This window comes from Lipotes vexillifer, unplaced genomic scaffold, assembly GCF_000442215.2.
Source record: "Lipotes vexillifer unplaced genomic scaffold, Lipotes_vexillifer_v1.1 scaffold1378, whole genome shotgun sequence".
Lineage (NCBI taxonomy): Eukaryota > Metazoa > Chordata > Mammalia > Artiodactyla > Lipotidae > Lipotes > Lipotes vexillifer.
The window spans coordinates 566,271-594,156 of NW_006775104.1; the positions used below are offsets into that span (position 1 = coordinate 566,271).

Here is a 27,886-nt window from a genome sequence, read left to right on the forward strand (position 1 = left end):
GGGGGGGGGGGGGTTAAGCCTCATTTTTTTCATATGGATATTCAGTTGTCTAGCACCATTTGTTAAAAAGACTTTACTTATTGAATTGCTTTCTCAAAAATCAACTGACTATATATGTGGGTCTACTTCTGGAACCTCTACTCTGTTCAACTGTGTCTATTCTTGCACCAATGCCATTCTGTCTTGACCACTGCAGCTTTAGGGTAAGTCTTAAAATCAGGTAGTGTAACTCCTTCAACTTTGTTCTTCCTTTTCAAGACTGTTTTGGCTATTTTAGTCTCTTTGCATTTCCATGTAAATCTTAGAATCAGCCTATCGATTTCTATTAAAAAAAAAAAAAGCTTGCTGGGGTGTGATTGGGATGTGCTGAATTTACAGATCAACTGGAGAAGCTCTTTATCTCGTTAGTGTGCTGCTCCCACTTCCGAGGCCATCAAAGGCATCATCTCTCTGAAACACTGAAAGGAGGACTGAGAGAAGGTTTGAAGATGAATACTGGCTGCAGGGCCCTCTGACAGGCATGTTACGTTTGCTCTGAGATAGACTTTCCCATGGTCTCTGTAAGTCACCCAGAGGAGAATGTTTCTCTATTTCTACCAGGGAGTGATTTGAATGAGGAAATTATTTTATACTGAATAAAATTACTCCTGTCTTAAACCTCTGTTTCATGAGAAGAGTCCCCTAGCAGCACCCAAATCATTTAAAAATCCTCTCAGCCCTTGCGCATATTGCTGTACAGATGCACTAGTATTGGGTTTGCATTTTTATGGCCCTGCTGTAGGTGTCTCCTACCTTTTCTCCCACAGCTGCACCATCCTACCAGTTAGGCTCACAGTTCTCCAATGACAGAAAGCTGTGTTTCCTTATTAGACTGGGAACCCCATGAATGAAAGGGCTGTATGTTTTTCAAGCAGTGCATAGTGCCTGACTGTGGTAAATTAGACTGTGCTCAGCAAATTGTCACTTTCCTCTCCCAACCTTCACAGGAGGCATATATACTGCCATGCTTCGTTGATGTTGGCTTGGCCATGTGACTTGTTTTGGTCAAGAGGATGTTAGAGCATGTGACACAAGCAGACTTGAAATGCACTTGCACAGTAGATTTTGGGTTCTTGCACTCCTGCTTTTCACCATAAATATGGCTCAGGTAGCTGCTGGTCAAGAAGGAGGAGAAATATAGGAACAGATCCAGACCCAACCTGCAGCTTGGAGCCTAGTTCTACCAAGCTCAGCCAAGATCAGCTGAACACCGGATACTTAAACAACAAATATGTGCTTACTGTTTTATACCACTGGGTTGAGGGGTGATCTGTTACACAGCATTACTGTGGCAAGAGCTAAGTGGTACACCACTCAAACTTGGCACTCAGCCTACACCTACCCAGTTTCTACTTCAACACCGAAATCCTGTGAGGTTGAGAAATTTGTAAGAAACAAATCACATAGTCCACTCCTCTAATGGAAAGGATTATAAGGAAGCAAACCATGGTGTTTCCACAAATCATTCTTCTACTCTCAAAGGCTAGTACTGAGAGGAGCGGCTTCTTGCTGAGGTAGATGCCGCAGATTTGCAGTGTGAGGCAGAAAACAGTCCTCCGTCAGTCTCAGCCCCACACATTCCACAGCCCTTTCCCTCACCTGCTCAGAAGTTTTGTAAAAGGCCACTGAGGCATTGACCAGTTTCAGCCGGTCTTCCATCTTCAGCATAAGCTGCTGCCAGTGGAGGGCCACCTTCTCGGCACATTCCCGGATGGCGTCCGCGTCGTAGTGGCCAGCCTGGAGCAGCGCCTCAGCTTTCTGCTGTACCTGCAGGGCACTCTGGTGTGTCTTCTGCAAGGAAGTGGCATGAAAGAGGGACTGGGCACAAGGGGAGGAGAGAGAGGTCCGTGGGAACGACCCAGGCGTGGTATGGGAGGGGGTGGAGTGAGGCGTGAGTGGAAAGATGCAGAAAAGTTAAAGAGCTTTAAATGACTGATTCAAACATGTTGTCATCATTGTTTCTTAAGCATATTTTAAAAAAGAATATCACACATTTTCATTAACTAATTGTTCAGGTCCCTAACTCCTACCCCTACTCCTTTCTCTTTACTTGCATCACTCTGCATTTTAAAGACATTTCAGTTGCTGTGCTGGAGAAACGCAGTTGTGTATAAATCTGCTTCCTGATTGATTCATACATTCGTTAAATTTCCTTTTCAAATCTAATCATAAAATTATTCATCATGAATTTTCAAAGGAGGTTACTGCTGTAGTCCCACTCCACAGATCAAATAAACACAGCCCATAAAAAAATCCCCATGTAACACAAATCTCAACCAACAATGCAATCATTTTAAACATGAATGATCAGTTTTAAAAAGGTTCCAGTAGAAGGAAGACATTTGGCAGGTTCATAAAGTAGAAGGGTCGCATCTCACACCATCTCTTAGTTACCAAGGGAAAAGAGCAGCACAGTAGATAATTCAGCTTAACACATCATCCCACATTACTACCTTATTTATGTTTGCCTTAAGGATAATCTATATTGTAGAAGGCTTGTTTCTTATTCAGGGTAAGTGTCATTCTCTGAGTTCACTTTAACTGTAGGGGGTGGAGAGAACAGGTTGGAGAACTGGGGGGCAGGGAGAGAGCCAAATGGGATTACAATTGATTAAAATAAAGGACTGATGTGGATGAGCCATACGACTTCAGAGAGCTAAGATTATCCCAACTTCAGCTGCTGGAATCATTTCAACCCAATGGCACGGTACTAATTTGGCCTTTGCACTTTCAAAGTAGAGCTTAGCTGACAGTGGAAAAAGAGCAGCTAGAAGGCCAGCACCTCACTCCAGAATGATTTCTGCCCTTCTTGGGCTGCAGTGTTGGGACAGTTCCCCAGAGCGAATCCATCAGCACTCCTGTGTGTGAGTACAACCTCCCCCTCTTCTCACCTCTGCCTCCCCCTTCACCTTCATTCCAGATGGCAGCCTGTCTAGAGAGTCTATCAACCACCTCCTGGTTGCCCTCCGCCCCAACCTGAATCTGTCCTCAGTGTTAGCTATGTTAGCATGACCTCCTCCAGCAGCCTAGACTCCTTTATTCCCTGGCTTTGCCACTGAGTCGGCCTTCGGTCCTGATGACCACATTAGCATCTGGGTTCCAACTGCCGGGTGAAGCTAGAAAAATAAACTAACGAGTAGAAATGATCCACTAAAAATCCTTCGTTTCTTTCTCTGTTTTACTTATTGGTACCATTTTCTTTTCCCGCCTTCTAAATGTAGAGGTACCCCAAGGTCCATTCTTGGTTTTGGTTCACGTCTGTAGCGTTCTCATCCTTTCCCTTGGCTTCTATCATTTCCTCTTTGTAAATGGCTCTCCAATCTATATTTCTCGCCTGATATCTGAGCCTCGTCTTTAATTGTCTTCGGATGTGAGGGAGAGCTGCCTGTCACACCTCTCACCTAGGTCAGTAGCACTGATTCGGATGATCTAGCTGCCTGCCTGCCCCATGTTAGTCACTTACAAAGATGCATTCTCAGGAGAAGTGAAATATCTTCCCAGAGAGAAGAGGAACCCTTGCCAAGGAATGAGAATGGCTTTACTGCCCAATCAGAGCCTCCACCTTCCTCCCAGGTGTCTGCTCAAGTTCCACACCTAAACCTAAACTCCTCCTCCCTCTGAAACAGTCTTCCAAGGCAGTCCACCATCCCGTTGACGGTGCCCTCCTCACTGCCGTCTAGGACCACAGTCTTGTCATCGTCCTTGCCTGCTGCTCCTCGGCCTGAAACCCAGTCCAGCTCTCACCACTTCACACCTAGGCCTCTGCGGTGGTCACCTGACTAGTCTTTTCCTGCCTCCCATTTCTAACCCATCGAACCCGTCCCTTACATTTCTGACAGATTCTCTCTAACAGGAAGTGCTTCAATTAAGAGAATCCTAACATCCTTTCCAGTGCTAAAACCCTAATTTTATGCTCTGAACATCACTTCCATCTCTCAATTCAAACGCCTGCAATGGTTCACCCACTGCTATGAAATCAACTCCAAACTTTAGAGGATGTTATTAAAAGCCCCTCACACTGTGGTCCCAAGCACTTCATGATCATGTATTACTACTTTCTTACAAAGACCATTTGAAAACAAACTTGCCTTTGCCATTTTCTTTCTCCCTGCCTTTAAGGAACACATCTTAGACTCTCCTCATCTGTGATCCAGTCTCCCTTGGAGACTCAGTTCAGATCCAAGCTCCTTCAAAGAGGCCTTTTTGGACAGCCTGAGACTTACTAAAATCTACCCTCTTCTGAATACCTATATCACTCATCTAATGCCTGGCTGATTTTCCTTACTTAAGACAGTGAAACTCTCAAGGACTGTTTTAAAAAAAAATCCCTTTAATAGCTGTCATTTAACCAGGTATATATTCTGTGCTAGGAACTGCACTTATGCATTTTTTTCCTAGTTCTCATAACACTACTCCAAGGTGGATATTATTATTCCCACTTCACAGATTAAGAAACTGAGACTCAGGCTGGTTAAGGGACTTGCCCAAAAATGTACATCCAAGGAAGTGATGAAACCAGATTCAGGTTTGACCTATTCCCAAATCTATGTCCTTTCCACCGTATCATACCATATCATTTCATCTCTAGCAATTAGAACGGTATCTACAGTTTCTCATTCAGAGAAAGGGTTCACCAAGTGAACATTAGTGATTCTGATAATTATTTGGCCTCTCCTCAGTATATGAAACCAGCATATAATTGTCATCATAAATTTGTTATTATATATTTTCTCTGAGAATGGAGGAGATAGAGGAGTAACTTTCATTTTCCTATAATTTATGCTGTGTAACAAATCCTCTTCCTTATTCTGAAACTCATTATTATCTAATAGTCCTGGGAGCCCCTTCTTCCCTTTGATTACCTAAATGATAAACTCTTATGCATATGACATAATCTCTGCTTTGCTAAAGCTTGAGTCATTATTTTGCATTTATTTCTACTATTATCTAATCCTATTGAGTGCTGTATCTTTGGGACATGGATTATCAAGGATGTTCATATTTAGTAGGAGGACATGGAAGAAAACCGAACCAAATCAACTGAATTTATTATCCAGTTTTAACTACTGTTTCTGTCATAATGCTTATGCTTAAAATACATAAGAGGATTTCAAATAAAAATGGATTTTAAAATCGAGTGTGTCTCTATGACGTTCACAGTTCTTGAAGACACATCAGCCACAACACTTGGATACTAACAAACAATAATCTGGGTTTGTTGATAAAGCTATGCTTCTGGAGAGCTGTGTACTGCTCTGCACTCTGAATGGCTCTGGGGAACTTTTTCTGTAACCAAGGCTACCTCAGGTAAACATTCTGACCTTCTTTAAGGAGACCAAAACCTTCAGACTGATGAGGCCACCAAAGCTAGGGTGAGCAAACATCTTGGTTTGCCCATGAGACTTCTTTCTAGTACATGCTGACTTTCCTGGCTTAGTTATTAATAATTCCCTCCTTCACTCTTAAAAGTGCCTCAGGTCTAACAATAACTTATATGATCATCTTACCTACAGCCATTTTATTTTCCCTTCTGGAGCCCAGGGTTCTTTCTTAGGGCTCAAGAAGTCAAATTATGTTCCCTGTCAGTGATCACTGTAAAGGCCTCCAGTAACAGTATCAAAATGGGTTAAATCAAACCAGACTAGTTAGATCTCCTAGCAACTTGCTTAAATCCCCTGGTGTACGTTCCCCCAATGCAGAACCCGGTCTAAACTGACACATTTAGAGAGAAGCACAGGCCACCTGGAGAAGGAACGTATGTTGAAATTCTGGCTCTGTTCTCGTCATTATCCTAGCCAAGCTGCAGACCCTGCCTACCTTCCATTCCCAAGACCTATGAGAAATCCTATCTATTCTGCCATGTCCCCTTGAGTCCACAGACATAAACTCGACAGGGGTCTATATCTCAACATCTATTCTAAGAATATTTGATCAAGTTGAATCCATGAAATTAAAGAGATATAGATGCTTAGTGAGCCTCTATTCTGTTAAGGATGCAACAGCATCTAATACAAATTCATACATACTGCATATGCAAGTCAGGTGGAATTTGGTTATTTCGGTAGCATTGCTAATGCATTTACCCACTATTTTCTACTAGCTCATTGAGATACTCAAGGGTGTCATAACGCTTGGTTTTCGTGTTTGTTTGTTTGTTTGTTTTTTTAATAATGCTTGGTTTTACTTGCCCAACGTTTGATTAAGGGACTGAAAATTGAATTACCTGATGGGGCAGGTAAACCTCCACATTCAAGATAAGCAAGGAGGAGGTATCTGTACTATCCTGTCCACTCTCTGCCTAGCATCCCTCACAGCTTCATGCCAAGCCTTGAATGTGACTGCCCAACCTTCGTTCTCTTCACTGCTGCCTCTCGATGGGGTTTTGACCACTGTGTGCCTAATTCTTGATTATAATCCCAATCTTGATTTTTCCTTTACAATGAATAGATTCCAACACTCTAATATTTGGGCATGCCAGTAAAATGCAACAGAGCTGCTGATGATAAAACTTCTTTCCTCTGGTTAGCTCTTCCTTAGAAAACAATTTGTCCATACTGTGTGTGTAATACACAGTTTATTTTTAAATCTCAAATCTCAGACAGGAGTCTGGTACGAGCAAGGGTTCCTAAGAAGTTATCAGACATCTTAGAGAAATATATCATTCGTATCAATGCTATGTTTTCACATACAAGATAGATTTTGGAAAATTAAATGGTTGAAATCCATCAATACTAGCTTAAAAATAGCTAGCAATCAGTTGGATCACTGTATTAAAGATATACTTATTGGCATGGACAGTTAAAATTTTATCATTGTTGTGTTTTTTTAGTAGAAGACAATCACCTTTGCATTTCTTATGCACTCAGAAGTGGGTTAAGTTTCATACTGAACCACAAGTAATGGATGTCTTTGAGGTTTTCACTCCGTATCTCTTTTCCCATTGGTACTGAAGTGATTTTATTTTTAACATAGTTCCCATGTCCCATTTCCTACTCGTGTCCCTACACCACTCTAGAACAATCAGTTCGAGTCTCTTTGGGAAGGAAATGTTCTAGTAGAAAGGATAATTAAAGATATTATTTAAAGCAAGACAAAATTTATATTAGACTATCATAAGTGGAGTTTTATTTTAAAATAGCCTTTAAAACAAGTCTTGGTGAGTTTCTGGTTTCAGTTTACTCTTTAGATATGACTTCCACCAGCATTATTCAACAACTATTTTCAGTGAATCAAACTACCTAGTGCAGTCTGCTCCTGTGCTCACTACTCTTGCTAAAAGTCAGATCTGACAATGGAATCTAAATGTTACATGTAAACCAAATGTTTAAAAATGGAATATCCTAGTTTACTAATGACTTCTGCAAGTTGTTTATCCTCAATTCTGAGTAAGCTCCAACTAGAGGTGACTTCTAACCTTTTAGCTTTACATTTCTCACATGGTGCATAGTCCATAATGTATAAAAAACTCAGTGGACCAGGAGCCTTGAAAGTTAAAGGTACCAATAAGTAAGAAAGATCCACATTTGGAGTGTGAATACTTGTCTTCTAATACCAGGCTTCCTTGGGGTGATGAAGCCCTGCATTTGTTTCTCCATCAATTCCTGGGTCATAGGGAGGCTACCTGGCCCATTTCACTAGGAAGAGTAATGGCTTCACCACATAAAGGAACACCCACATCTTGAGGAATCATCCTGCCTAAGGTGCAGAGCAGAGAGGGGAAGGGAGGGCAGTGCAGCCAGATTTGGGTGTTACCTCGATGGCCAGTTGGAACTGCTCATGTTCCCGCTGCAGCTGCTCTGCTTCCGACAAAGAGCTGGCGTTGACCAGGCTGGCGTTGAGCATCGACTCCCCATTGCGGATCCATCCCAGGACCTAGGGAGTCGGGACGAGAGCACAGGTGAATGGCCTTTCTGTGGCAGGCCCTTCAGTCAGAGAGCTTGCTATCTCCTACCCGCAGTTGAAGACAGAGCAGGAAGAGTCTGGATAATTAAAATCTCCTTAAATTTGCCTCGTACCTTGTGCCATAAGGTACTTATTTTAAGTACCAACCTCATTCCCAGCTTCATCTTTTCTTTCCTACCCTTATCACTCCTCAATCCCAGGCTCCTCAGCCCCTTAATTTAAACATTACTTCATCTGATTGCATTGTATGTATGTGTCCGAGGTTCCATCTGGAACATAGTACGGTATAAATAAATAAATTCCATCTGTTGGTATCCCTTTCATTTTTTTAAGGCCCAATTCAAATATCAATAACTGCTTGAAATCTTCTATACCTAACCACTCCCATCAGGAACAATCTCTTCGTCATCTAGTGAAACCCAGATCATTTTGCATGTACCACCTTTGTGGCACTCACCAAAGCCTGCCTTATTCAGTTATTTCGACCTACGTTTCATCTCCTCCCCTTACAATGTAAACTTCCGGAAGACTAGAGTAATATATGAGTCATATTTTAATCTCACCCAATGCCTAGCACGGTACCTTTCATACGACGGGTATACAGTAACGTTTTTGAAAGAGTGAAAATACCCAAGTCACCGTGGAAAATACCCAAGTCGCACCAGAGCAGTGTGTCCAACCTCCTATACCTTGCAAAATAGCCAAGAGTAGACAGGTTTGAGCTTTGATTGGTTAAACAATCCAAAGGGAGGAGAAATAAAACAAGCAAAAGAGCATGAATCATCCATACACTGGATCATTAGAAAAAGGGAGAATACGTTATAATTGATTTAAATTATTTAGAGGCAATGGCTAGGCTGAGTAAAATTTCTAGGTGACCTTCATTAGTACTGGGGGAAAGAAAACTCAGCTAGGGAATATTAGAATAGAAGGAGAAATAGCTGACACTGTCTAGACAGTCCCAGCTAAAATAGAGATGTGGCAATAATCCAGCTAATAGAGTCAAGTGCAAATAATCAAACTGGAAGTTAACAGGCCTTGAAATCTACCTTGTGTTTGGTCATCAGAAAATCGCCAAATATTTGCTTTATTAAGGAGTCTGAGAGTTTGCTTGGAGAGGAAATAAAAATTCTTCTGAAATGTTAAGATCAGTAAATACCATCCATCTGTTCCCTCAAGGCAAAGCAGAAGACACCACAATCTGCTTCAGATTTTTTTTCTTCTCTCAACTTGCTCATGTTAAACAATTAGAAAAATATTAAGTCTGGTCTCCCATTCCATAACCCTCACAGGCATTTCTCAAACGTCCTCCTTAGGCAGAAAATGACTGATACCATATTGTGCATGGATAACATCGGGACATAAATCCCACTGAAGCTGAGCTATTTGGATTGAGATGTTAATTCATGGGCAGTCTGGCAGATTGTGGATGAGATGCCAATCTGTAAAGCAATTAGTTCCAGGAAATAACTACTCAGAGCGTATGTGTGAAATCTCTGATGCCACTGGTGTGCCGTAGCTGGCTGACTACAGAGGTGTTAATGATTTCTAAAAGCTGGCTGCAAGTTCGGGTACATGCATCCATGGATTGCATGCCCAAATGCTTCACCTCTTTGGAAAATGGAGCTCACAATTTATATTTTTGAACGATGTAAGTCCTTCTGCAGTGATTCATCACATCTTGCTTGGTTCAAGATTCACTTGAGGGTGTCAGAGAAACATTTTCTCAATGTGCATCACAAATCAATGCTTGAGGGACAATTTGACTCCCTCTGGGCCTCCTGAGTCTTGCTGGAATATTTTCCTCTCTAGTTTCAGTCAACTGAAAACATCAGTTACAGCTATGGTTGTGAGGTCACCATTTACCAGGTTTTCCATTTAGAAATACTATAGGTTTTAGTCTCTACATCTTTCATTAAATGATGCCATATCCTTGATATCCTTGTTCATTTTTATTTCCCAAATGTTGTTTATAAAGGCATTCCAGGACTTCAACATGGGAGGTTTGATTTTAGGAAGATAAAAATGCACTGTAGTTCAGTCAGTGGCTTGGGTTCAGGGGTGGGACTGATGCCAATGATTAAACTACCAAGTAATTTTATCTTCCTAAAATCAAACCTCCCATGCTGAAGTCCCGGACTCAGTCCTAGAAGCAAAACTGGGAATGTGTAGAAAGAGCATAAAATCTGAAGTCAGAATACCTGGCTTTGTTACTGCCTGGTAAAGCCACTTAACTCCTCTGAGCCTCAGCTTTTTCATCTGTAAAGATCGGATAATGGTACCTTCCCTTCCTGTATCAGGGTTGATGTAGCCTACCGGAAAATGCAAAGCCGGATGATGATGGTGCTAGCGATTTTTAGTTTTGAGGCAAAACTAGCTAATGCTATGATTCTTCATTTACACCTCTCACAAGGAGAAGAGAAAAAGTTTAGGAATATTAACTTTTATTCTAGTATTTGTAGAGCTTATTGACATATTCTGATGTGATGTAAATACCTTAGCTGTTTTATTATCATCAGTCTTTGTGCTCTGATCAATGCTAACTCTTGTTGGTATAATTTTCTATTACTGTCATCCTTTATCTTTCTGGTTCATAAAACTGGCTATTTATTCTTGTGTGATCATCCAAATGAGAGAAAGGTAGTAGAAGAAATTTTGTAACAAACATGCGAAAATGTTGGTCCTACTAATCTTGAGCTGCATGACTTTGGAAACATCACTTAATCTCTCTGAGGCTCAGTTTTCTTAACCGTAAAATGGTAAATCACAGGGTATAGATGAAATGAAATAATTAATGTAAAAGTATTTTGCAAACCATATAATGTAATCCTTAACATGAACATTTTATATTGATCATTCGTCTTAGACAACAGTTTACTGATAAGTTAGATGGTCTTTGAAGGTCATCTTGAGCCATAATGTTCCATACTTCTTTCAAACTTCAGAGACTGCCCCTATAACCATAGGATACCAGAGGAACTTAGCTCTGCAGAAATGAGGGATGGGAAGAGTATTGCTGCTTGGGGACTTGGGGGCTAGGCCACCAGTTCAGCTCAGTCAGGGGTGAGGGGGGAACTGAAGATGGAGATCTATTGGTTCCTCAGGCCAAGGAAGTTCAGATAACCCTGAGTTAGGAGAAGCATGGATGTGGTTAACTGGACGTGAATGTCCAAAATGATGACGCCACCTAAGCTGGGCAAGCTGGACACTGTAGCCACATAGGCTGGGGAAGCTGCTTGGCTATGGCTGTGTTCTCTAGGCCACACTGACAGGAAAGCTATGAGGCTGCACTGAAGGACACTGAGTCTAACTCCTGCTACTGCAGATGACTTATCACAAGGCACAATGATTTCTGAAACTCTAGCCACAGGAAACTCATCAGCCCCTCAGGTGGTAACTGGGAGCCTGTCATATGTCTAGTGTTTCTTCGTTCTAAAAATTCACAATTTATGAGATTATATGTGTTCATCCCTCACGGTTTTATAGACTATGACGTCTTCCTAATTATCTCCATTTTGAAACAAATGGATAGTACTTGTACCTACGGCTGCCTCTCTTTTGGATCTACTCCAACTGCTTTCTAACTTTTATGTACAGTGAACAGAATGAAACAGCACTGTATACAGGAATATGAGGAGAGGATATTTTCTCCTTTGATTTAAATTTCCATCTTGATCATATGCAAATTTTGGCCAGTATTTGGTCCAGAGGGGTAATTTAAGTCAATGTCTTTAGTAGACAAATGATAAGTACAATTTCTTTCCCCAAAGCTTAGAGCTCCAACATCTTATAAATCCATTTTAGCCTATTTTCTGCTAAATGCATTGCTCTGCAGGAAACATGGAAATTCACTTAGTTTTATGACCATTAAATAGGTTTTTCAAATCTTCCTGAATTATCTAATAAATGTGAGGCTATCCCTACCAGAGTAGCAATTTTCCTGGAAAGCAATCAGAGCATTCTGTGGGGTCTGGGTAATAATCTGAACTATTTTTCTAGAAGAAAGAGGGCATCTGGGTGGTCTATGGCCTTGGACCATAGGAATCAGGGGAATGGTTTCTCTTCAAGATTCAGCATTTCTCTGGAGATGTTGGGGCCATTTATCTTAGATACAAAGTCCTATGTAATCCCTCAGAAAGCAAGTCAGTTGCATTAATCAGTTTCATTTGTTCTAAATACTTGAAAATAATTTTCAGTCAATGTCCGTGACATTACCTCTCCTCAGAGTTTCAGTTTAATATAGTTGTGGTGTAACTGCACATAAGGTTATGAAGGCCAAATCTAAACCTTTAATCTCTGAGCTCTAATAACAGAGCTGTATCATAACACATTGTGGCCCTCTCCCTTTCTCTCCCCATTAATGGCACTTTCTTTCTTTTCTTTTCCTTCCTTCCCGCCCTCCCTCCTCCCTTTCTCTCTCTCTCTCTCTCCCTTTCTTTTTCTTTCTTTCTTTCTTTCTTTCTTTCTTTTCTTTCTTTCTCTCTCTCTCTCTCTCTCTTTCTTTCTTTCAGTATATTCAAAAGCGAAACTCTCAAGCTAGTGTCTAAATTTAGCCCAAGTGATCAGTACTGACATCTAAATTAAGTCCCTCTTTCCAAGCGTCAACAGCTTCCAAGTCAATATTTCCTGCTCCACCAACTTCCATCAAACGCGAATGCTTTGCCGGAAACTGGACCAGACGACCCCTAAAGGAAGAGCCACACTAACAAGGAGAACAAGCTTGTCTAATGAGGCGCGGTGGCTTAATGGGGCAGTGGTCCCTCGGCACCTCCATGGGCCGCAGTCCTTTGCGCTTTTCCTAAAGGCTGACCCCAGCAATCCAGTGCTGTTTTGAACTACAGTCCCCCTGTGTGTCATCCTTGCCGTGGTGGAGAGAAGGAGAAGGAATGTTCTCACTCCTGCAGAAGAATTCCTTTTTGTCCTCCAATTCATGAAACACTGAACAGGAACGTACACAGATATTAGTCAAGCCTGATGATCCATACATAGATAATCTACTTTCCCACTCGACAAACTACTTATCATCATCCCAGCTCCCCATCCTGTACAGAATGGATACTTGGAGGATGAAAACTCATTTCATTTCCATTTTCATCTCAGCCAAGAAAAACATAATTAGGAAGTTGGCTCTACTATGAATGCTGTAGCAAAAATAAATAAAATAAAAAACCAGGAACAAAAGCAAAATTATGTATTTCATTTCAAAGTCAATTAGGAATATTTTTCCTGTTATCTGGTTTATTGAGATGACGTGAACAAACAGTAGAGGAGAAATCCCATGGCCTGTTGAGCCCACTGCTTGATCTGGCTGGTGCCACCCCCTCTGTCAGGTGTAGGTCATGCCTGCCCATCTTCTCAGACGTGGCGCTGGGGAGGCCAGGAAAAGCCCAGACCGCATTCTGCTAGAGAGCTTCTGTCTATTTCTCCTGGAACTCCAGGGTGGGAGTGGGGTCCAGCAGAGGCAAATTGTAGGACCTTGTATTTCAGAGGCTTGGGCTCAAGTTTCAGCTAAGTAGTCAATAGGCCCTGGGAGCACTCATCCTATGGTATCTCAGTTTCCTCATTTGTAAACTAAACGTCCACCACTTTCTCTCATGGGCCTGTTCTCCTAAACCGAGATCACAAACGAGAAATTACTTCTCATATGAAAAGAAAGTACTATCATTACTGCCAAGAGATTCAGAATTTGAATACTCATCACTGCTCTGGGCCTGCTAGGATTTCTACCACGTCCCCATGAGTAACAAGTCTCACCAGACATTCAGGTGTGACCCCAGTGTAATTAAACAGAAAACAACCTGGATGGCAGTGCTGTATCTGGCTTTGCCTGGGGCTCAGTGATGTTACCTGTGCTCAAGATTGATCTTTAGCACAGAATGTATGGACTCTGGGTACTCTTTGGAAAAGAAGGGGAGCAGAGAAGATAATTTTTTCACATTATAATATATAATTAAAACATAGACATTAGCAAGGAATACCCTGAATAAAAGGGACTGAGCAATAATTAAATAAAACATGATGTTTTTGTTCCCTGTGCTAAATTAATAGACAAATCTAAAAGCTCTAGCACTCACTGAACATAAGAAAAAACATTTAAAAGAGGAAGATGTGTCTCTGCTTAGGATGCTTTGGGTGGGGCTCTCCCTAGAGGAAGCAGGGGGATAGGGCTCCTTGGGAGAGTCTGGAGCACAAGGAGAAAAACACTTAAGTGCTATGAGCTCTGCCCTGCAGGGAAGCCCTCCTGCACCCGTGGAGGGTGAAGGTGAGGTCTTTCCTCAGTGTGACCTGTCCAGTGACCTTTCTAAGCTTTGGTGACTTCCTCTGAAAGGAGAGTAATATCTGCTTCACAGAATGGTTGTGAGGACTGATCAAGAGATAGGTATAAAAGGCACACAACACTCAATAAATGGAACTATAATTATATTTGTATTTCTTCAGTCCCACTTGTCTAAATAGGAAATCTCCAATAATTATGCTAAAAATTCCCACTTAGTCTGTTCATAATATAAATATGTAGTATTTTTAAAATGTGTCATTGGTCATTATGTGTATGTTCCTAGAGATCCCTAGGAATGGTACAGGGATGTCCTTTAGAAAGATAGCTAGTATCATGTCTCATACAGGTAAGTACTCTTTTCTTTTTAAAAATTGGCTTTAATGTGACTAGAACATTTTCTTATAAGAACCGCACACACATTGAAAAGAATGATGGGAACTGAAGGATGGCTACCCCTTATTGATTCTCAAGTATATGTCAGGTCCTGTACTAGGCACACAAATTAATCAAGCTGGCTCTAAAGCCTGAATATGTTTATTGATACAGGCTTTGCACTTCCTATGAACTCTGGGCAGGGCTGAGGATAGAAAGGAAGAGAATCGATTCAGTGACTGAGGGCAGCTTGGAACAGCACTGAGGTGCTCTCCTTAGATTGTTATATGCCAGAGAAATAATGCACTTGTAGTTTGAGCCATTGTACCATTAGATCTATTTGTTAGAGTCAGTAGATAGCAGCCTAGCTTTCAGAAACAAATACAACCACTCCTTAACTTATCTATTTCCTAATTCTGGTTATACCGGTAGCTCTGTATGCCTTACCCCGTTCCAGGAGCAGGCCCAGGCCAGACTCGGCCACTGGGAAGCCCAGGCTGCAGGAGGAGGGCCAGGCTCACCTGTCTGACCTCCGCCTGGAGGTGCCGCAGTTGGAGACACTGCTCGAGCCGCTCGTGGGTCTGCTCTGCGTTGAGCTCCAACTCGTGCTGCTTCTCCTGGAGAAACTCCAATAGCTCTTGCACCTGGGCTGCCAGATCAATGTCTTTTTCACAGATTAACTCAATTCCTGATTTAAACAAAATGTAAACCATTAAAAACCAGGTAGTACTGTACAGACTACATTTCCTTCTATATGCACCTGAAAGCTGGAATCTGGAAATAGCCATCACCAGCACTCTCCCAACCTCTGCATATCCCTCAGTGAAACTGGATAGATCACCATAACGGGTCTTTGTTTGGGATGCTCAAACCATGCCTTCTCTTTTGGATTAACTGATCCTTTGTCAGGAAACAACTCTTCAACAGATGATCAGCTCCTTATCAACTGGAGTCAAAGAGGTGGTCCTCTGGATTCCATCCCAGACAAGGCCGCATACAGCAGTCCCTGCTGGGCAGTTTGCCTTCACCCAGAATATTCACAACCGAGCCTCTGGATCACATTGGGAAATACAAAACAAAGCCCCAGAGACCCTGTCTCAGAAACTTCTGCCAAAGGCACACTCTCTTTTAGCTGGTCAGATGCAATTTACCATTGGATGCTAAGTCCATTCTGAAGAGAATAGTTGGTCAGTGGTGATTTTCTTAGCCAACTACTTAGGTCCCCTAAAAAAGCAACTCAGAAGTTCATCACTGCCACCACCAACACACCTGCCTGATACAGTGGGGGCATATAAGGAAAGTCCGCACACGCTAAAGGAAATTCTTTTCTAGAAGCAAAAATAGTGTTTTATATAAGAACAATATGGGAGAGTGGGAAATTTTTTTCTGGTGTTACATGGTAATAATTTCAGTATCTTTTCAGGTTTATTTTTTCTGTCAGTTTCATAATCCCAAGGCCCAGCTCCTGAAATATCTGTGGGAGACAGAGAAGAGAATGACCTGTTCTTTTAGCAGTCAACTCCCTCCAGTTACTATCTGCAATTACCAAGGGGATGAGGTAGAGCATCTCCTTGACTGAAATAAAAAAATAAGAAGAAATACAAAATTTCTACCTTTGCAGTGCTAGGCAACATGGGATGACCCTTGGCCTCCATGTTTACTTTTTTTTTTTTTTTTTTTTTTTTGCGGTACGCGGGCCTCTCACTGTTGTGGCCTCTCCCGTTGCGGAGCACGGGCTCCGGACGCGCAGGCCCAGCGGCCATGGCTCACGGGCCCAGCCTCTCCGTGGCATGTGGGATCCTCCCAGACCAGGGCACGAACCCATGTCCCCTGCATCGGCAGGCAGACTCTCAACCACTGCGCCACCAGGGAAGCCCCATGTTTATTTTTTAAAATGTAATTTAAGATCCACCTGCAGAAGTGGATCCCTGTTTCCAGCCACAGTGCAGATTTTCTTCCAGCTCGTTTTCATCCTGCATGCATCTCTGGTGTTTAGGATGCTGGGCTTGGGCAAAGTATCTTTCTGTGGGAAGCTCATGGCTTACATGTGCCACATCACAGGCAAATGGGCTTTCTTAGCCTGGTGCTTCATCAAAGGGACCAGTCACCTGCTTAGAGAATCATCCAGAACAGGCTCCCTGCCTGCCCTGAGACTCCAGCCCTTCATTTTCATCTATCTCGCTTGATATTTTTTTTATGTGAGATGAACACAGGAAATAAAATAGGTGAAGATGGTGTAATCAAGCTAAGAACGATTGTTTTATATCCACTTTTCTTCCCTTCCTCCAGATCCACATTCCTTCACCCCAGAGTAGCTTCCATTTTGGAAGAACACAGGCCTTTTCTTTCCTCTTATGACACAGTACAATTACTTGTGGCCCATTATTTTTACGTATATCTGTTTCCCTCAGACTGATGTTCACTCTTGATTAATTCAGTAAACATTAACATTGAGAATCTGCTATGGCGAGACATAACCACTCTGCTGGACACCGGGAATGTAAAGAGAAGAAAGGAGGAGCCCTACCCTCATGCTGCTAGCGAAGCTACGGGAACACAAATAATCCCAACAGAATTCAGTATGCGCTAGAATACCAGTATAGTATACAATAGTTATCAGACTTTACTGAACTTTTACCACACTTGTGTTTCTCCCACTGCATCCTCACAATGACTCCATATGGTTAGGATTCCTATAACTGCCGTTCTTCTGAGGAAGGTGAAGCTTAGAGAGATTGGGTTACATGCTCAAGGACACCCAGGGAGTGAGAGGTGCGGCGGGGATCCCAACAAAGGGAATCTCTCTCTCTCCTGGCTGTACCCTTAACCTCTATGTGCAAGGAGAATAGTGATCCTCACAACCTAATTTTTTAAAAATTAATTAATTTATGGCTGCGTTGGGTCTTCGTTGCTGTGCACGGGCTTTCTCTAGTTGAGGTGAGCAGGGGCTACTCCGTTGCGGTGCGCGTGCTTCTCATTGTGGTGGCTTCTCTTGTTGTGGAGCACGGGCTCTAAGCGCCGGCTTCAGTAGCTGTGGCTGGAAGGCTCTAGAGTGTAGGCTCAGTAGTTGTGGCTCATGGGCTTAGTTGCTCTGCGGCATGTGGGATCTTCCCGGACCAGGGCTCGAACCTGTGTCTCCTACATTGGCAGGCGGATGTTTAACCACTGTGCCACCAGGGAAGCCCCCCGTGACCTAATTTAAGACTTCATTTAAACGCTGGGTCTGGGTACTTTCCAGGCCCAGTAAATCTGAAGCACCATTGCCACAGACGCCATAGAGTTTTCACTTAAAAACCTTTGCATAAAGAGAGAACTTGACGCTTTAAACCACAAAAGCAACGTATGCACAGGATACCCAGCTCCTGTCTTATTCCTAAGGTCATGGGTAACAGTCACATGGTTGGTGACACTAGGGTGAAGACCTGGGCCATAACCAATGGGGGCAGTGAGGCTGAATCATGGCAAGTGAGAACTGGAGGGGACTTTAGGAATGAAGGCCTGCCTGCCACACTGGACAAAAGAAGAAACTAAGGTCTACAGAGAAAGAACAGGGACTTCCAAAGTCAAAGTGCTTGTTGGTGGTGCAGTTGGACCTTGAATTCAGCCAGTGGGTTTACCCCAACTCTACTCTTTCCAGCAAACCCTGCCACTTTCCAACTTGAGGCCCAGTAGATAACCCTAAACAATGAGCAAGTAAAGAAACTGTTCCTATTTTGCCAACTCTTGCTAAGGCTGATGTTGATTTAAACAAGGCTTTTGCTTTGGTTTTAGGGTTGTTGGCACATCAGGCGGATTTAGCAGGACCTGGCTGAATGTTTCAAACTTCATACCAAAAAATAAGGGTAGGGAAATTCCCTACTTCTCCTATAAAAATCCAATAAAAATCATTTGCTCCTATCAAAATCAAAGCATAAGCCCTAATTATTTTAGCCTGGAGGGCTAAATAGCAACCAAATTCTTAATTTTGCTAATTGTCCTTTTTCTGAGACAACAGTTTATTTTACCTCTAGTTCAAATATAGTTCATTAGACAAACAAGGTAATGCCCAACCCATTTATTGCCTCCGTCCTGTGTCTCTGAAGTACAGCCTTCCTTGGCCACCTAGGTCCTCGGTAAGGCCCGCTCTCGGTCCACCTCCAACCTCCACCCCTGGACCCCGGCTCTGGCGTGTTGCTGCCCTCCCTTCCTCCAAGCCAGAGATGCGGTTGACGCCTCCTCTGCAGGACAGGCACACGGCAGCAGACAGAGAGAGCTTCCCTGAGAGCCCTGAGGCCTCATGGGCTATGCCAGACTGAACAGCCAGCTGAGGAGAAGCAGGGGAACAGCCAGTCCCAGCAGAGCCTGAAGAGGCCAATCAGGCTCTTTTGACAAAGCTCATTCCTAGAACAGGATATGTGGGGGTGGGCAGCCCATCTGCTTGGGGTGTTTTCACCCACTCAGCCCTCATGGTTAAGGTGGCTGCCAAGCACAGCCAGTCTTCAGGGACTGCCAGCTCCTGGCAGTCTTTCCGTTACCAAGGATACCTGGCTCTTGGACAGAGGCGCACTTGCCCAAGGTCACGCCAGCATCCTGCTCCTACGTGCCGCAGGTTTTCAGGCAGATGAGGCGCTCCACCTGCCAGACACGTCAATACTGAGGGATGAAGGGATGGGGGATGAGCATCCCTGCAGAGTTTCTCTGCACAGCCTCTCTCCTAGGTACTATGTCTGCGTTCTCTCATGGTTCCCCATGTTAGCTGGAGAGCGGTCTATGGCGAGCATCGTGAGGACAAGTTGTAGGGTGAAACCCTGAGTCCAGACAAGGTTCTCAGTCACAGTTTCCCCCTTCCCTAATAAGGCCTTGAAAAGGTACAGCTGTGGCCAAGAACACTGCTTCTCAAACTTTAACATGCACATGATTTACCTGAAGATTTTGTTAAAATGCAGATTCAGATTCGCAAGTCTGGGATTCTGCCTTTTCTAATCAGCTCTAGAGTGATGCTGCCAGCTGCTGGTTCAGGGCCCACACCTAGAGTAGGTGCTGATCAGTGGTCCTAGATTAGTGCATCAGAATCACCTAGAGGGCTCACTGAAACAGATTGTTGGGCCTCACCCTCAAGAGATTCTGACGTGGCAGGTTCTAGGGATGGGCCCTTGAACTTGCATTTCTAACAAGTTCTCCAGTAATGCTGATGCAGCTGATCTGCGACCACACTTGGAAGTCGTTGTCCTGGGGCACGTCATAGATATCAGCTGCTGTGATTTAACCATCAAGACGAAAAGCAGTGGTTCTCAGCCCTGGCTGCACAGTGGTATCACCTGAGGAGCTTTTGCCCATGCCCAAGTCCCATTCAGAGGTGTTAGATCACAGCATCTGGGCATTGTCATTTTAAAAATAGTCCCCAGATAGACTATGATGTGAATGAAGGGGCTTCTTGGAGCTGTGTGGAGCGTGGGCTGCACCCTGTAAACAGGCCTGGCTCTCATAGGCAGCTGCAGCCTGTTCACAACAAATGAAAATTCAAGGAAAGATTATGCTGACCAAAGTAAAAAGAATTTACTAGATTGTCTCTCCTCTGGTTAGAAGTGAAGTTCCTTTGAATGCTGCTATGTCCTCTATCAGGTCATTAAGAGAAACACAGTACCCTAAAGTCAAGCCTGCCTGACAATCTCATAATTTAAATATCCTTCACAATCAGCAGGGACATGGACAGACCATGTTTTAAAGCGTTGATGGCTTGAGGCCCTATATCTGCTTCTTCCTGGAGGACCCGGGTGGGTGGCAGTGTGGAGACCTGGGTTCCAGCACTTCACTGGTGTGAGTCCAGATCCATGACTTCCTCTTTCTGGACTAGTTGGACGAGGGGACAGCTACGGCTCTCTCCAGTTCTAACATCAAAGGCTGTTTTAGGAAGTGGCAGGTGTAACATTAAGTGTTCATGGACTTGGATAAACAGTGAATAGGGCTTCCTTGGTGGCGCAGTGGTTGGGAGTCCGCCTGCCGATGCAGGGGGCACGGGTTCGTGCCCCGGTCTGGGAAGATCCCACATGCCGCAGAGCGGCTGGGCCCGTGAGCCATGGCCGCTGAGCCTGCGCTCTGCAATGACGGGAGAGGCCACAGCATTGAGAGGCCCGGGTACCACAAAAGAAAACAAAAAACAAAAAACAGTGAATAAATCCTGAGCAGGAAAAGAAGTCAAGCCTGGGTAACTTGGCCATGTGTTTTTTTGAGAAGTTATAAAATTTATGACCTCGCCATAAACTTTATCAGTACTTCTTACACTCAAGCACAGACAGTTTTAAGAAAAATGAGGACAGAGAGGCCTGGACTGGAATGAGGAGCCGGCTCCAGCGGTGGAGGACAGGGCAGGAGAGTGTGTGCAGGGCACAGGGGTGGGACAGCAGCATCTGTACATCTGAATACAATTCACAAGGATGCCTGACGGCCTTTGAAGCCCACCTGGTTTATTTCTCCAGACCACCATGTTTTTGGATCTGTGCTAATTTCCATCATTGGTTTTTCCCCTTCTCCCCACAGCACCAGGAGAACCTGGCCCTATTCCTATTTTTATCATAGCCTAACCAGGCAACCTCAGACAAACAATTTCAGCTCTCATGCTTCCGTTTCTTTTTCATTAACATGGGGTCAAAAACCTCTGTTCCTTGTACCTGTGGGAAGAGAATGAGTGAGTGGAGCAGAAGGGCTTGTTGGAGTCAAGCTGCTGTCCTTGTCTTCATCATCTCCCCACCAGAAGCAGGAGCACGGGACAGGTCGCCTACCTGAGGCCTGGACCTCCATGATGTACTGGTGCAGATCCTGGCCCTGCTGGATGACCTCAAAGGTCATGTTGTTCATGGCTAGCTTCCGCTCCGTGTGGCGCTGCAGCCGCTGCTCCGCCAGTGTCAGATCCTCCGTGTTGAAGTCATTCATCTGCCGAAGCAAGTCCTCATTCCAGGCATCTAGCTCTGCCGTCACCTGTGAGGGAACCACCATCAGTGCAGGCTCACTGGTCCACAAGAGCCTTATTAACTAACCCAAGCTTCAGATCTGTCTCTACTTTGCATCTCTTTTTTGACCCCTAGACTACGTTTAAGCAATGGTGTCATGCACCCACGTATGCATGCCTTTAAAAGTGTTCTCCCCGTGTTTCAATGTCTACAGCAGCAGCAAACACTTACATGATGGATTAGGGTTTAGAAAGGTTTTCATACTCCATCTCATCCTACTCCCACAGTAACCTGGAGAGGCAGGCAGGGTGGACATCCCAGGTCCATCTCACAGAAGAGAAGCTAACGCTCACTCACACAGATGGAATATGCTTTGCCCAGAGTTCACCCTGCTCACGAGGGGCACGACTGGAGGACATTACTCAGCTCTTCTCCTGACTGCAAAGACTTTGTCCGCCGTACCACAACCGTTGTTGTAAAGATCTCAGCATTGGAGAGGGCCTCAGAAATTAAGTACTGAGTCTAACTCTTTTCAAGAACCAGAAACAGAGGGCTGCAGAATCCCGGTAAATGGCCCTCCGAGGTTACACAATTGGTTAGACCCCAAACCCAGGGGCCCTGATCTGGTTCCCATGTTCTGTTGTACAGTATTCTCTCTGCTACAATGGCTGATACCAGGAAGTGGTAACAAAACGAGGTGTAAATGTATAACTTACCTCTAGAAATCCAAGCAGATTAAACTCTATTGAGGCATGAATGAGTCTAATGAAGACTGAACATGCAGTGAAGGAAAACCTTGCCCTAATATGACTTTGCTAATTGGTTATTGCTCTACCCCTTCACTCCCGTGATGTGCCCTCGTTTACTCGCAAATATGTGCCTGCAAATAGAGACTGAATCCTATTCTTCCTTTACAATCGTTGCTATCATCCACATAGTAAGAACTCAGAAGTATTGAATTGGATAATAATTCCACCTGATACGTGAATCAAATAAAACCTTTTCTAAAACGGTTTTCAGGTCTGTTATTGCATGCTAGCCCTGTGGTAGCCCTGTGACAACAATGGCACAGGTGCTGTCACCCTCTTTTCTGGGAAGAGGCGATGGAAGCCTCACCCCAGATCACACAGTTGCAGTATGGCCCAGGCAGCCTAAGCACACGGCCCAGAGCCCAGCTTAGTGATTTTCATCATGCTGGGTCTCATCCCAGCTGACATGTGGCATAACCTTCCCAATTACCAAACACTGCCGTCCAGGAGCATCAGGGGACAAAGAGAAGGAAAGATGCAGCTGAGAGATGGTGATGTTCCATGCTGTGCTGCAGCCATAAAGGCTGGGACGGGAAAGGCGAGCAGTCCCTTGTGAGGGGCTGCCATACCAGGCACAGGATTCCACTCTTGGTCTAACAGTGAGATTTTCCTCCACTGAAAGTACAGTTTCTCTCTTTGAAGCAGAAATGGGGAACTGTAAAAATATTACCTTCACTGTCGTGGGTTCTCACCTCATGCTGCCACCTCTTTGCAGGTCAACCAAGGGATCCACTGAGCTCAGCCCAAAAACCTAGTATCTACTTATTGTGGGGAACCCTTGGGGATCTGGGAACCAGCAGGTTGGTAGGCAAACAGGTTTTTGTTATATCCTGTGGTTTTTTTTTTTTTTTTTAGATTTTTTTTGATGTGGACCATTTTTAAAGTCTTTATTGAATTTGTTACATTATTGCTTCTGTTTTATGTTTTGGTTTTTTGGCTGCAAGGCATGTGGGATCTTAGCTCCCCGACCAGGGATCGAACCCACACCCCCTACATTGGAAGGCGAGGTCTTAACCACTGGACAGCCAGGGAAGTCCCTATATACCATCTTTGAAAAGCATTTCATTCTCTAACTAGAGAAAGGAGTTAAACTGAGAAAAATAAGAGAGATAACTTATCATTTATAAGAGATAATTTACAGAATGAATAGGCCTTTGTAGACTAGGCCTATAGCTATGTTTTTCCTTCCTGTATTTAAAAAAATTGAAGTATAATTTACATATAATAAGATACATAAATTTTAAGCATTCAGTTCTTTGAGTTTTGACAAGTTTAGCTACTGGTGTAGCCATCACCAAAAACAAAATATAGGACCTTTCCATCACCCTAGGGAGTCATCCTTTCCAGTCAGTTCCTGCCCCTGCCCCACTTCACGTACCATTTTCTGATTTCTATCCTCACAGATTCTTAGATTCCATACAAATGAAATCATACAGTATGGACTCTTTCATGTCTAGCTTCTGTGTTCAACACACTGTATTTAAGATTTAGCTGTACTGTATCAGTTCATTCCTTGCTACTGCTGAGTTCCATGGTATAGAGATACCGTGATTTGTGTATCTATCCTCTAGCTGGTGAACTCCTGGGTTGTTTTCAGTGTTTGGCTATTATGAGTAAGGCTGATGTGAAAGTTCCTGCACAAGTCTTACTGTGGACACTGGTTTTCATTTCTCTTGAGGGTCACTTAGGAGTGCAATTGTAGGGTCATAGGGTAAGTGTACGTTTAACATTCCCAAGAGGAATTTCGCGTTCCCTGTGAAAGTTCCAGTTGCTCACCATCATTTGGTATTTTCAGTCTATTTAATTTTAGACAAGCTAGTGGGTGTGAAGTGATATCTTATTATGGTTTGAGGTTGTATTTCCCTGATGACTCATGGTGGTGAGCACATTTTCATATGCTTATTGACCGTTGGTATCTACTTTTAGAAAGTGTTGAGTTTTTTGCTCATTTTTCAAAAGCTGGGTTATCTGTTGATTATAGATTTTTAAGAGTTCTTAATATATGCTGGATATAAGTCATTTATCAGATAACATATGGAAAATAGACCAAACAAAATTTTTAGTCCACTTCCTTGTCTACAAAGCTTAAGGAAAATAAAAATAGAAAACAAGCACAAAAGGAAGAGTCTGCCTTTTCTTTACATTTTAGTTTTTGTTTTGTTTTCATGAAACTGAGTCTATGAAGAAGCTGTTTGCTGCAGGAAGATCCCAGAGGGGTCCCAAGGCCTGAGTCTGTGGAGCAGAAAGGCAAGTGTCGAGGGTCCTGGTTAGGGCAGAGCAAAGGTGAGGTGCTTTGGTTGGGCAGAGTGAGGCTCAGAGGTCTGGTATCTTGGGAATCTGAATCTAAAGCAAATGTGAAGTAGGCCCAGGATTCTCTATCTGGTGTTTCTATATTCCTTCCTTCCCCTTCTCCACCCATACCTCCCAATACCATTGAGCCGAAGGACCCAAGTCTGTCATGAAGCCTGAAGAATGAGAATTTCAAGGAGCTACTCAACGCAACAGCCTGGCTTCCAAGTCTCGCTTCCCTGGGTCTACACACAGTCATGTCTGACTCTCTTCCCAAATCCCCAAGAACTGATGCCAAGAGGCTTGAAATAGTCTGATTTATGAATTTCGAATGTTGGCTGGAGTTTAAATTATTTTCTTTCCTGAGTGTTTTCTGTTTCCTCAAGCAGTATTCTGTCATTGGCTTCCCTCTCCCCACCTTCCTTCTGGGGCATAAGGTTGGCATATAGCAGGGGCTCTTTTTTTTTTTTTTTTTTAAAGAAAAAAATTTGTTTTCAAACCTGAAGCTTGCTTTACAGCTAATGAACAAACCTAGCTTTCTGGTCCCATCTCATGCTCTTCTGTTATGTGAACCAGGCATCTGGTTTATTCCCTGATCCTGAAGTTCTGCCCTCTCCAATCACCTTCTCTGGTCCAACAGCCCTGAGACATCCTTGTCCCTCCTCCCAGTCTGCTCAAGTCCTCACTGCCCTTCAAAGTCACCCCTCTGTCATGAAGAGCTTCATGACAACCCCCAGAACCTGACGTTTTTCTCCGGCTTATCTCATAACATGGGACATGGGCTAATTTGCTAATACAGAGACAAAGCCATGAAAAGAAAAACCTGTCTGGGGATTGATCTGGTGATCTAACTCCATTTGGAAAAGAAACCTGGAAGAATTTGTACTAGGCAGAAACTAGGGCCTGAACCAAATGAGTGAAAGATGGAATAGAAAAGTACCCACAGGGCATTCAGCTTTCAATCCACCTATTTTGCTTTCTCCTTCCACTCAATTAGCCCCATCTCGGCTCCTAGCTCACTCAGCTCCTCTCTGGGCTCCAGTGGCCTCTCTCTGCCTCACTCTTCTGAATTAATTGGCGTGTGAGGATATGAGAGATACATTGGCAGTGTTTCTATTCTAACAATTATCTACTCTAGAGCCACAGCCATAAGGAAAATCAGAGAAGGAGGTGAACAGGAATTTAGAAAGGATAAGAGGCAGTGGGAAATGGGAAGACACTTCAAAAAGAAGCCCAAAGCTTTCCTACCAGATGAGATTCACTGAACCCAGTATTCTGTGGTCAAAAACTGACCCAAGGGACTTGGTTTAGCAGTAGCCTTGGGCTCTGTTCTCGGAAAGCCCTCTTCACTGGCTCCTCCCATTTTCTGGGTCCTTCCCAGGAGTTATGTGTAGAGAATGCTTTCTCCCCTCACCCCCAAGTGTACCTGCCTGAAACAGAACTCACCTGTCCCCCTCTTCCCACTTCCTATGGTCTATTCCCATCACCTTAGCTCTTTATTATCAGCTGCAAAGTTGGAAATCTCAGTGTGTAGTCCTTTTCTTCAGATCATTTTTAGATGCTGGTGATCATGATGGAGATGATGATCATGGTTAAAAGAAGATTCTACCCTGAATTGTGCATTTATTATCGGATAGACAGTGTTAAGCATTTGATTTTCTTTTATTTCATCCTCATAGCAACTCTAGGAGGAAACGAAGGCACATAGAAGTCAGATCATTTGCCTCACGGTCTCAGAGCTGGTGGTGGCAGAGCTCAGCGTTCAACTACAAAGTCCAGGGCTCTTAACCACGGTGTCATATCAACAGAGCTGGTCCAAGAACTAACTTCAGGGGATAGCTTTCTTTTTATTTTTCTCACTTCAGAGAAGTGCCTGTTTAACCTTTCCCCTGTTTTCTTCTCTAAAAAAAGCCCCCGCAAACTCCTGATAACTCCATTTTCTTCACTTCACATGAACCTTTGAAATTAATCATGTGCTTTGAACATATCAATAAACTGTGTGTTTGTGGCCTTATATAATGCCAGGAATAATTTACCCGTTCAAAAAAAAAAAACCGCACAGCCTTCCCCCAGTAGGATATTTTTGTTGAAGAGGTGGTAAATTGAAAATATTCGGTGCTTTGTGACCACCTAGAGGGGTGGGATAGGGAGGGTGGGAGACACAAAGAGGGAGGAGATATGGGGATGTATGTATACATATAGCTGATTCACTTTGTTATACAGCAGAAACTAACACACCATTGTAAAGCAATTATACTCCAATAAAGATGTTAAAAAAAAAATCGACACTGAGTATTTATACTCAGTATAAAGGTTACATTAACCTATCTAGAATTCTCTGGTTTCCCGGGGCCTTTGCCATGAACAGGGGACACATCTGCAATCCGGCATTGGGGTGTGAACACTGGGACAAAAGCTGTGGCAAAGAGAAGTGTAACCTGCCCTCTGCGTGGGCATGTTCTCTGTATGGCAAGCGCAAATGCCTGTGGCTCTCACAGCAGTTACGTGAACACTCAGGGATCACCTAACAGGATTGGGTAACAAATTCGGAGAGAAACAATGGGGGAGAATAAGATGGAATGTTTGCTTAAAATCTGGATGCAAATACATATACATATGTATACGTATGTACAGCATATTAGTATTGGGTTGGCCAAAAGGTTCGTTCGAGTTCTTCCATAACATCTTACGGAAGAACCCGAACAAACTTTTTGGCCAACCCAATATATATTATTTAGGTATTTTATTAATAATAACAATGCTGACTACAATGTATTAAAGTATTTATTAAGTGCTAGGCACTTTGCTAAAAATGTTCTATGTGTTAACTCATTAAATCCTTAATAACCCTATGGGGACTGGGAATTATTATTCTCATACCTATATCTCAGATGAGGAAACCAAACGAGTAACTTGTCTAAAAATCACACAATTAGTAAAGCTGGTGAAACAGGTTTCAAACCCAGGCACTCTAACTCAAAATACTGCATACTCAATGACTGCACAATACTGCCTCTCAGCAAAGGGTGTGTGTGTCTGTGTGTATCAACACTGCATATGTTATGTACATTAAGGTCCAGTCCCATTCCAACTAAGAGTGGCGAGGAAGGATCCAAGGCATTTCATTGTGGTAAGTTGCTCTGAAATACATGAGCTGTCAATTGCAAATGAACATCTTTCTGTTCTAAATATAAGGTCATTATTTGTATTAAAACGAGAAAAGTGAAAGCTAAATATTCTCCACTGACCTACAAGTGCTGGCTGATAGGGAA

General features: G+C 43.3%; 1 protein-coding gene across 2 annotated transcripts in view; it reads right to left on the bottom strand.

Annotated features, from left to right (window-relative positions):
* Positions 1-27,886, bottom strand: part of KALRN (kalirin RhoGEF kinase) — a 588,759-nt gene that overhangs the window by 267,705 nt on the left and 293,168 nt on the right. For both annotated transcript variants that reach the window (XM_007449683.1, XM_007449684.1), the window contains exons 14-17: positions 21,349-21,544; positions 15,112-15,278; positions 7,792-7,911; positions 1,639-1,857 (exon numbers count right to left, since the gene is read on the bottom strand). In XM_007449683.1, the coding sequence (XP_007449745.1) occupies positions 1,639-1,857; positions 7,792-7,911; positions 15,112-15,278; positions 21,349-21,544 (702 nt within the window). The remainder of the gene's footprint in view (positions 1-1,638; positions 1,858-7,791; positions 7,912-15,111; positions 15,279-21,348; positions 21,545-27,886) is intronic.